Source organism: Zootoca vivipara, chromosome 3, assembly GCF_965207765.1.
Source record: "Zootoca vivipara chromosome 3, rZooViv2.hap1.1, whole genome shotgun sequence".
NCBI lineage: Eukaryota > Metazoa > Chordata > Lepidosauria > Squamata > Lacertidae > Zootoca > Zootoca vivipara.
This window is the reverse complement of record NC_142586.1, coordinates 102,583,972-102,594,162: the sequence shown is the minus strand read 5'-3', so window position 1 is coordinate 102,594,162 and position 10,191 is coordinate 102,583,972. Positions and strand designations below refer to the sequence as shown.

The 10,191-nt window shown below is 48.2% G+C and overlaps 1 protein-coding gene across 1 annotated transcript; it reads left to right on the top strand.

Annotated features, from left to right (window-relative positions):
• The first annotated feature begins 3,031 nt into the window (after positions 1-3,031).
• Positions 3,032-9,990, top strand: CNPY3 (canopy FGF signaling regulator 3). The gene is made up of 6 exons (XM_035111117.3): positions 3,032-3,230; positions 4,549-4,672; positions 5,403-5,499; positions 5,632-5,754; positions 7,980-8,097; positions 8,864-9,990. Exons 1-6 carry the CDS (start codon positions 3,110-3,112, stop codon positions 9,112-9,114), a joined length of 834 nt encoding a protein of 277 aa, XP_034967008.2. The 5' UTR covers positions 3,032-3,109; the 3' UTR covers positions 9,115-9,990.
• Positions 9,991-10,191: the final 201 nt, after the last annotated feature.

The window sequence follows — 10,191 nt, the reverse complement described above, 5'->3', positions numbered from 1 at the left end:
AGAGGGTACCCCAAAGTTGTTGAGATTTTTTTAGTGAAGGTTGCAGGGAACACCATAGGTTTTTTTACCAATCTGCCCACCGGGGGTGTGAGTACTGATTTCTCTGGCAGATCAGCCTGTTTAATGCAATTATGCCCTGGAACAATGCTAGCCATGCACCCTTGCTTGCTTGTAGATGCTTTGCAAGAAGGGGAGAGCCCGGCTTGTTCAAACACCCATGTCTACAGAGCGGTCAGTGCAATATTAATGCTGAAACACAAACCCCACAGCAGCCATCACTGGAGGAAACTGTTCTAAAATTACGGGGGGGATATGCATTCTAATATTTGGAAGGAAACTGGAGTGAGGGAATCTTCCCCACTAACACCCCCCCCAAAAAAAAAATTGACAAAAGGCTCAAGAAAGCAGAGTCTAGGCTCAGTCTGAATGCACACTATACATTTAAAGCACCTAGAAAGAGCAGCACCCAGGAAGCTGTGGTTTGTTAAGGGTGCTGGGAGTTATAGCTCTTTTGGGGTAAGCTACAGCTCCCAGAATTCTTGGAGTTTGTGTGCTTTTAAAGTATGATATGTATACAGCCTTAGATAGCTTTAATAGGGAATATAACAGTTTTATAGAGGACAGAGATCTACCAACAGTCCAAAACATTCATATATCAGGTGTCTGAAGTGTGCATGCACACCAAAGCTCATACCATAACAAATTTAGTTGGTCTCTAGATGCTACTGGACACTTTTTGGAAGGATTATTTTAAGGACTTTTTAGGGGGGGGAATCATATGGACTTGATTCTTTTAAAGGAATTTTTGGGAAGAGTTTTTTTAATAACCGTTTTCAATAATTTTTTTTAAAAAAACCTTTTTTGTTAAACACCTTTCATCATCCATTCAGCACCAGCACCATCCAATAGTCATTTTAACCACCCATCAGAAAGAAGTCGCTCCAAAGCAGTGCTGTGGTGCAGAGACAGAAAGACCATTCTTTGAGAGCAACCAGATTTGTATGTGTCAAACAAAAGCACCATGCATTGCCCTGAAAGTCCAGGGAACATTAGGTGCTTCTGAACGTCCTAATTCATTGACAATTGGACATGCATGCATCAATATTATTTGCACCTGCAAACGTTTTGGGGCTGTCCTACATACTTCCTTTCCCACCATGAGACTCATGAGACAAGCAAACCCCAGGGACTAGGAACTTGAGCATCCAGCAATCTTTAATAAAAATACGTTTAAATAAATAACAACAGAGAGGCTTGTACTAACGGTTGGAAAGAGGGAAAAAAGGCGGGAGGGGAGAGATAATAGACACAGACACACACAAAAGAACCTCGCAAAGTGGCACCATCTGATATTTGCAGGATTCCTTCCACCAGCCCAGACTTGCTGTTCCGAAAGAGAACTTGCCCCCATCCAGGGATCCCCAAATGCGGTGCCAAGCAGAAGGAACTCTTAACAAAATCCGCTTTGGAGGGGGAAGTTTTGAGCTGCAAACTTTTCCCAGAGGGCGGGGATTCTCACGATTTCACACACACCCGCTCAATAAGAGGGAGGGAGGTGGGTTATCAATGCCAACTCCTTAAAGGAGCAGATATTTTCCAAGCTCTGTAAACTGAGATGGAAAAACCAAAAGCAGGCAACAGGTTAAAAGCACTGTGCAAGGGGGTAGGGAAGACAGTCCGCAAAAATCCAAAGCCTCTTAAAAAGAGGGAAAGAACCCAAACCAGTAACGCAGGGGGAAACTCACCACACAAACACACACAATTTTGGCAGGGGATGAGCTCACGCACTAAAAAGAATAAAGGGGTGATCCTAGTCACCTCAGCGATTCCCTTCAAACTCTCCCTCCACAGAGACGGCTGCTGGCATTTTTCAAGAAAGCCTCTTGGCATGCAGGTTGCCTTGGAGCAGCGAGGGGGATTGCTACCAGCAAATGATAGACTGGAACTTGTACATTCAAATAAACTCTGTAATACAATACAATAAACTCTATATTACAATATATACTTGGCTGTGCTATTACTTTAATACACAACAGAATGCATGTCATTAACTAAAAAATAACAGCACAGACCCTATATATGTCACGCCAGAACATAGCTGCCAAGTTTTCCCATTTCTCACGAGGAAGCCTATTCAGCATAAGGGAATTTCCCTTAAAAAAAGGGAGAACTTGGCAGCTATGCGCCAGAAGCGGTTTAGTCAGAGATGAGCACCGCAACCCCACAGTCGCCTTTAACTGGACTTAACAGTCCAGGGGTTCTTTACCCTTTACCTTATCCCGTTAGGTTGGATCCAACTTATCCCCAGATCGTGAAGCTGAGGCTCCAATACTTTGGCCACCTCATGAGAAGAGAAGACTCCCTGGAAAAGACCTTGATGTTGGGAAAGATTGAGGGCACTAGGAGAAGGGGACGACAGAGGACGAGATGGTTGGACAGTGTTCCCGAAGCTACGAACAGGAGTTTGACCAAACTGCGGGAGGCAGTGCAAGACAGGAGTTCCGCCTGGCGTGCTCTGGTCCATTGGGTCATGAAGAGTCGGACACGACTAAACGACTAAACAACAACACAACAACAACAAATGACTACAGAATCGCGGCCTTTGAACGCAAAGTAAAAGAACAGCCGCTCTGGAACTGGATAAATGGAAAATGTGAATGAGGATGGGAGGAGCATTCTCCCTACTCCTCACCCCCCCACCCTGGCGCGTTACCTGCGCCCAATATTTGTGAATGCCCTTTTTTACAAAAATGAATGGAGTGAGCATTCCAGGGCCGAGACGAACGGAGGCGAGCACCAATCACAGGACAGCGCTGGCGGCACTCCCATTGGCTGACCTGCGGGGGAAGCGAAGTTGCTCCATTGGAGAAGCGAGAGAGCGCCCCCACATCCCTGCTCGAGATTGGCTGACATCTCAAAAGAACGGGCGCCTCGCGGCGACCCGTTGGCCTCGGCGTGACACGTTCCCGGCTGCCATTGGCCAAGGGCTCCGGTTGTTATAGCTACGCTGAGGGGAAAGGGAAAGGGGGGAGGTTCCCGGAAGCGCGGTGTGCGCTCTGGAGGGCTTTAGCGGCGTGGCGGCCTCTCGCGGGGGTCTCCTCCTCCCTCCATGGCTTCTTGGGGTCCCGCCGTCGCGGTCTGGCTCGCCCTGCTGGTAGGCCCGGCTCCTGGGCACGGCGGGGCCGTTGCCGAGGACAGCGAGTGGGTCAAGCTGCCCAGCAAATGCGAAGGTGAGAAAGGGAACCCCTCCCCCCCCAAAAGAACGTTATTGCAGAGCTGTGGGGGGAGGGGAGAAATCGGTGCCTGAGTTTTGCTTTCCCTCATCCCTCCCTGCTCCTCTTTCCTTTCGTGTCGTGTGGATTGTTATTGTTCTTATTATTCATTTATTACATTTGCATACAGCCCTTCATCCAAAGATCTCAGGGTGGTTCACAGCATCATAATAATAATAATAGCAAGAACAGAAGCAAAACAAAACAATAACTCCCACCCCTCCCACAAACACATTTAAAAGGACATGATGATGATGATGATGATGATGAAAAGCCTGCAGTTGGGAGCCTTTTTGGCTGAAGGGTGGGGCCACAAATGCCCAAAATAAAATAAAGGGGTAGTCAAAAACAGGGGGCTGAAGCTTCCTATGGGGAAAGGCTGTAGCTCAATGGCAGAGCGTCTACCTTGCCAGCAGAAGCTGGCATCTCCAGCTAAGTCTGGGAGAGACTCCCTGCCTGAAATCCTGGAGTGCTGCTGCTAGTCAGTGTAGACAGTACTGAGCAAGATGGACCAATGGTCTGACTTGGAATAATGCAGCTTCCTATGTTGAAAACCACATTGCCCAGCCGTGGACACCACTATATAAGGTTATAGGTAAAAGTATGGGGAATCAGCGACACTCAGTATTTTACTGGGTGACAACTACCACCATCCCAGATCTTTCTTGATACTGTGGCTGGTGGGAGTTGGAGTCTGGCAGCTTCTGAGGCGCCACAGGTTCCCCTCCCCTGGCGAAGCACTTCCAGCACGAAACAATGACAGGCTGGCGGGTGGGCTAGCTTATGCAGGGGCACTTATATAAGGTAAGGCTGTCAAGAGTGAAAAGGGGATCTGAAAAGCGCCTTGTCACTAAAAATGGAACTTAACGAGTTAAAGAGGAACAGAGAGAACTATGAGCTGGAAGTTGCAAAGAGGTTCACTGAAGTGAAAGCCGGAGTGGTATTTAGGTAGAGGGTTAGAGCTGCCTTCTCCAACCTGCTGCAGTGTTATTGGGGATCATCCCTAACCATTAGGCTGGCTGGGGCTGATGAGTCCAACAACATCTGGAAGGCTGCTATCAGCCTCAACCAACACAGCCAGTGGTCAAGAATGATGGGATTTGTAATCCCAACAGGTTCCATATCCCTGCCTTTTTTCTCTAAATATACACCATTGTTTGTATCAATATGGCTTGCACTGTAAACTCTGTGATCTGCTTACCTACTAGCTTTTGATCACCAATTACAGTAAAAATATATGAGTGGTTAATAACTGGTTGTTTCCTTCTGTCTTTAGTGTGCAAGTACGTGGCTTTGGAACTGAAATCCTCCTTCGATGAAACTGGCAAGACCAAGGAGGTGATTGACACGAAGTATGGCTTTTTGGATGGCAAGGGATCCAAAATCAAGTACACAAAATCGTAAGTGACTGAGGCTGTTGATAGACCCTTGGGGGCAGCCATTCTTCACCTTGTACATTATTGCAATATCTTGGTGAGTAAGTAATTCAGAGAGGGGGTTAACTCTCCTGAATCTTATTTTTGTCTGCCAGGATATAAAATGCAAAAAAGTCACACCTATAAGCCCTTTGCCATATGTTCCTGCAAGGAAGGAAGGTTTCTTATTCCTTCTGCATGATTAATTGAGCTCTTAGGTTGTGCAGTATGCAATTTATAGGACTCTCCCAACATGCAGGCAAAAAAGTGACATTTCAGTGAAGATTGGACACCCTATGTCCCATTGAAATTTAGTGGAACTAACATACATAATTGGATGCTTTAGGTCCAATTCTTAGATGTGCCTAGTTCGTTTTGTGTTTCTAGTCCTCAATGTTACAATGGGTTTTGAAGAAGGTAGGACAGGTAACTCACAGATTACGTGGGGTGAAATCCCAGGGGTGTATGCGTATACATTGTCTATTGATTGAGACTGTGGAAAGGCACATTTTCATAGTTTTGCTGGAAAGCTACATCCCAGATTCATAAGCTCTTACTAGTGAAGTCCCATAACACATGGAAATTGATCTCAAGCAGTAAATTCTGAGTTGATAAAGTGCTGAGGTACATTCTACCAGCTGCTATTTTATACTTGTGTTATTGGACACTCATACAGAGATCTTGCCACTCACAAATACACTTTTTTTGCCTGCAGGGACATTCGCCTTATTGAAGTGACAGAAAACATTTGCAAGAGGCTTTTGGAATACAACCTGCACAAAGAGAGAACGGGAAGCAACAGATTTGCAAAGGTTTGCAATGTCTCGGGATTTCATCTTGTTTCCAGATTATTATTTTTTTAAGAGCTACTTTTCTGCTTGTCGTTTTCTTTGCCTGTCTTGCCTCTTCCAGGATACACGACTGAACTCTCTCACTTCCTTTAGGGTATGTCTGAGACCTTTGCAACACTGCATAACTTGGTACACAAAGGAGTGAAGGTGGTGATGGACATCCCTTACGAGCTGTGGAATGAAACCTCTGCGGAAGTGGCCGATCTAAAGAAGCAGGTACAGCCCTTGGCTTCACACTTTGTCTCTGGCATTGAAGGCCACGTTGACTGATGACGGCACAGCAGTTCCAAGTAACTGGAGCCCCTGGTTGATCTCCTAGAGCATCTTCACCAATCTGGGCCTCTCTGGATGCTTTGGACTACAATTCCCATCAATCCAAGGCATCCGGGGAGCCCCAGATGGGTGAAGGCTGTCCTAGAGGATTCTCCTTTCGAACGGAAGAACTGAAAGCGAGAATTCTGCATCTAATGCTGAAACCACAGGCCTGTCAATCACATTTCCAGGGTGTGTTCCAAAGGTACATTTTCATGGATATTGGTGGGGGTGGAAAACTAGTGCATAACCTAGCTCAGGCATCCCCAAACTTTGTCCTCCAAATGTTTTGGGACTACAACTCCCATCCCTAGCTAACAGGACAAGTGGTCAGGGATGATGGTGTTCCACCTTAAACAGGAACAGGCTTGGAAGAGGATGTTGAATATGTCACATGATGTATACTTCCGTTTGTTGTTCTATTGTAATGTTAGTTCTCTTGCTTTTGCTTTGCTGATGGAGACAGAGACGTTTGGTCTATCTTCCGAGATGCTTTAGAACAGTGTTTTTCAACCTTTTTTGGGCAAAGGCACACTTGTTCCATGAAAAAAATCACGAGGCACACCACCATTAAAAAAGTTAAAAAATTTAACTCTGTGCCTATATTGACTATATATCTTGAGGATACAGCACCATATTACTAATCGGCTGGAGCTGAGAGTGAATTGCTTGGCAATAATTAGCATCCCAAAATCTACTATACTGATACTAAAACAGAAAATTTAATTAAGTTGTAAGGACTAGAGAGCCTCAAAGTTAGACCCATTGAGAGTTAGATGTTAGTGATTCTCTGTGAAACATAATATGATGTTTATTTTAAAAATATTCATTGGAACCCGCGCGACCCCCCGGGAGCAACGGGCCTGCCCCTCCTCAGTCCAGGCCAGGCGCCTCACCTTCTGCAGGGCGCGCACGTGCTCCTCGCCGAGGAGGCCGCTCACTCCCTCGTAGACGCCGCTGGCTGCCCTCCGGAGGCTGTTCTGCTTGTCGGCCCGCGGCCTCGCGCCGACCAAGCCCCGGGCGCCGCCAGCAAGAGCAGCGAGAGCGAGACAAACAGCAGCAGCAGCAGCACCCGCCGGCTGCCTCTCATGTCCGAGGCCGTGGTGGTGGCTGTTGAGAGCTGCGCTCGCCCCGCGTTGTGACCCGGCCGGCTTCCTTTCCGGTGGGTCAGTGGTTTTTAATGGCGGCCGCCAGGCACGTGACAAGGCAGCAAATCGCCCTTCTCGTCGCCGCACGTCGCGGCACACCAGCCACTAGTGTGCCGCGGAACAGCGGTTGAGAAACGCTGCTTTAGAATAAATGCTTGTAAAAATGCAAGGACTTCTCTCTGGGTCTGCTTTCTTGCTGCTGTTGCCTCCAAATCACGCTGACCGCTGGAATGGACCCTGCAGATAACGTGTCCAGACTCCAAGGAGCCTGGATCGTGTTACAGCTGGCTACCGGAGGCAGAAGACACCCGGCAGAGGCTTACCGGGGGGCTTGGTGGCCCAGGTCTTCTGCGGTTATGCTAACAGATGGGAGTTGTAGTCCCAAAACATCTGGAGGGCCAAGTTTGGGGATGCCTGACCTAGCTGAAGCAAGGCAGGTCTGGTGATCTGTGGTTAGATGAGAGACTGCCGGGGAATCCTTTTCACACCACTTTGAATTTATAAAATTGTAGAGTTGGAAGGGAGGGTCGTCTGGTCCGATCCCCCGGCATTGCAGGACTCTGAGCCAGTGTGGTGTAGTGGTTAAGAGCGGTAGACTCTTATCTGGTGAACCGGGTTCGCGTCTCCACTCTTCCATATGCAGCTGCTGGGTGACCTTGGGCTAGTCACACTTCTCTGAAGTCTCTCAGCCCCACTCACCTCACAGAGTGTTTGTTGTGGGGGAGGAAGGGAAAGGAGTATGTTAGCCGCTTTGAGACTCCTTAGGGTAGTGATAAAGCAGGATATCAAATCCAAACTCCTCTTCTTCTGAGGCCAGGTGAGATCTAAACGTAATGCGGCTTTGTCACAGCCAAGCTAGGGTTCATTTGCAGTGGCGATGAAGCTTTAGCAATGTGTGCGGACCTACCAGTGTGGTTGAAAATGCCACAAGCAGATGTTTGAAGGAGGATTTCTCTCCCTCTCTCTTTTTGTCTCTGTTAGTGTGAGGTAATGGTGGAGGAATTTGAAGATGTGATCGAAGACTGGTACCGGAACCATCAGGAAGAAGACATTTCCCAGTTTCTCTGTGCAAACCACGTCTTGAAAGGAAAAGACACCAGTGAGTTATGTTTCCTGGGGTGTGGCCGGCCCCGTTGTTGGGGATCCAGCGATATGTTTACGGGCGGCGGCCATTATAGGCGCGTTCAATTAATGTGTGGCCGCCGATGTGCGGGTCCTTTTGGACGTGGAAGAGGGTTGAACGGGGGGCAGGGGTTGGGCAGACTGGGCTTATGTCAAAACCATCCAAATGGTTTTCAGTCAGGAATGGGGAACCTCCACCCCAGGACTTCAACTCCCATCAACCCCAGCCATCATGGCCAGCAGTCAGGAATGATGGGCATTGTAGTCCTCACATTAATTTATCACATTTCTAACTTGCCTGTAGTCCACAGAGCCTGGAGCAGCTTGTTGCTTTCCTTCCCTTGTATTTTTTTACCCTCACAACAGCACGTTGAGAGCCGAGGGGTCGTGATTGACCCAAGGCTAGCTTGTGAGGTGAGTGACTGAAAGCAATGATTTCGGCCCAGGTTTTCTATTCACCCAGTCATAGTCAATGTGCTGCCCTCCAGATGCTGTTGGACTAGAAGTCCCATCATCCACCACCATGCTGGTTGGGGCTGATGGGACTCGGAGTCCAACAAAAACAACTGGATGCTACCACCAGATGTACTCACTAGTAACCTAAACCGAATGGAAACTTCATCTAAATAAATTAAGTGGCGAGCGGAAGCATGGGAATGGCGACTGGAATTGTGTGCTCAGGGAGGAGTGGAGGCGCTGCAAAATCCCATAGTCTCCTTTTCCCACCCCTCTCCTCTCTCCAGGCTGCCTGACAGAGAAGTGGGCTGGCAAGAAAGGGGACTTGGCAAGTTCAAGGCCGAAGAAGTCTAAGAAGAAGGAGGGCAAAGGCAAGAAGGCTTCGAAAAGCAAAAAGAGCGGCAAGGACAAAGCAGGGCAAGAAGGGGAGGGTGAGAAACCGAGTGCCCAAGAGGTCCCTGACCAATCAGAGGAGCAGGATGAAGCAAAGGATGCTGGGAAGGAGGCTCCGCTTTCACACAGGCCGGATGAACTGTAGGCTAGGTGCCAGCCACCCATGCTTTTCCTCGCGTGGACCCACAAGTTTGTACTGAGGCCACTGAGAATTGCTTTCGCTCACCCGAGTTGCAAGATGGAGATTTCTCAGCTTCCTCCAGGGGGAAGTGCCAGGCTGTTCTTGACGGGCAAGGATCGTGGCCTTTCGAACTTTAGCTACCCAGTGTTATGGTGCCTCATCGCAGGTGCAGGGTGGGCCGAACCCAGCTAGCCCCTTGCCTACTTAGGGGAGCAAGCCAGGCAGGAGGAGGGCCTGAAGGACTGGCTCCCTAAGTCCGCGTGGCTGGTGTTCGAAAACTGAGCCCACTGTTTTCATCCATTGATCCCCGCCCCCACCTCCATGAGCTTTGATCCACTAAACGCAACTGGGGGGACAGGTGGAAGGTAAGGAGAAAGTTGTAAGAGATCCAAGGTTGGGTTGCAAGGCAACTCGCCTCTCCAACCCATTTGACTGAAGCCATGATAACCTCTCTCTAGCCAGCGTAGCAGGCTCTCAACTTGGTACATTCCCTAAGTCGATTTTTTTGGAAAGTGGGCTCGGTTCAGCCCTTCTTTACATCATGCAGATCACTGCGTTTGCTTGGAGGGAAATAAGGGTGAAGGTACTATTCATGCAAGGGCCCTGTGCTTCTGTTGCAATATCTTTTTATAGTTTTGTTTTGTTTTTGAATTAATCCTCGCTTTAATGGATCATTTCCTGCAGTTGCTCCAGTCGGGAGAGAACTTGCAGGTTGATGATGCGTTTCTCTTGCCTCTCCTCCCCTCCCTTAAAAAAACATGTGCTTTCTGTTTCTGCGGTGAACATTCTTCCTGTTTCCTGAAGTCCTGCAAAGAGTGAAAATAAAAGAGTTTTTTAGTAGTTCATGCTCCATCCGGCCCTTCCTCTGGCTTTCTTTCCCAGCACTGCTGTATGAATGATATTTACCTTTGTGAATCTTTTGAGGGAAAGGTTGCAATACAGTCATAATAACTTTTGTTTCCCCCTTGGAAGATACATGGAGCAGGAGGAGGAAGTTGGAAGAGTGACGCTCAATTCCACTTCCCTTTTCAGCTCTGTGTG

What these genes read in the sequence shown, in the direction of transcription:
- CNPY3 (XM_035111117.3), top strand. Translation starts at nt 3,110, where the DNA reads ATGGCTTCTTGGGGTCCCGCCGTCGCGGTCTGGCTCGCCCTGCTGGTA. An exon ending in GCTGCCCAGCAAATGCGAAG is followed by an intron (nt 3,231 to 4,548) that starts GTGAGAAAGGGA and finishes TTCTGTCTTTAG; the next exon opens with TGTGCAAGTACGTGGCTTTG. An exon ending in TGGCCGATCTAAAGAAGCAG is followed by an intron (nt 5,755 to 7,979) that starts GTACAGCCCTTG and finishes TGTCTCTGTTAG; the next exon opens with TGTGAGGTAATGGTGGAGGA.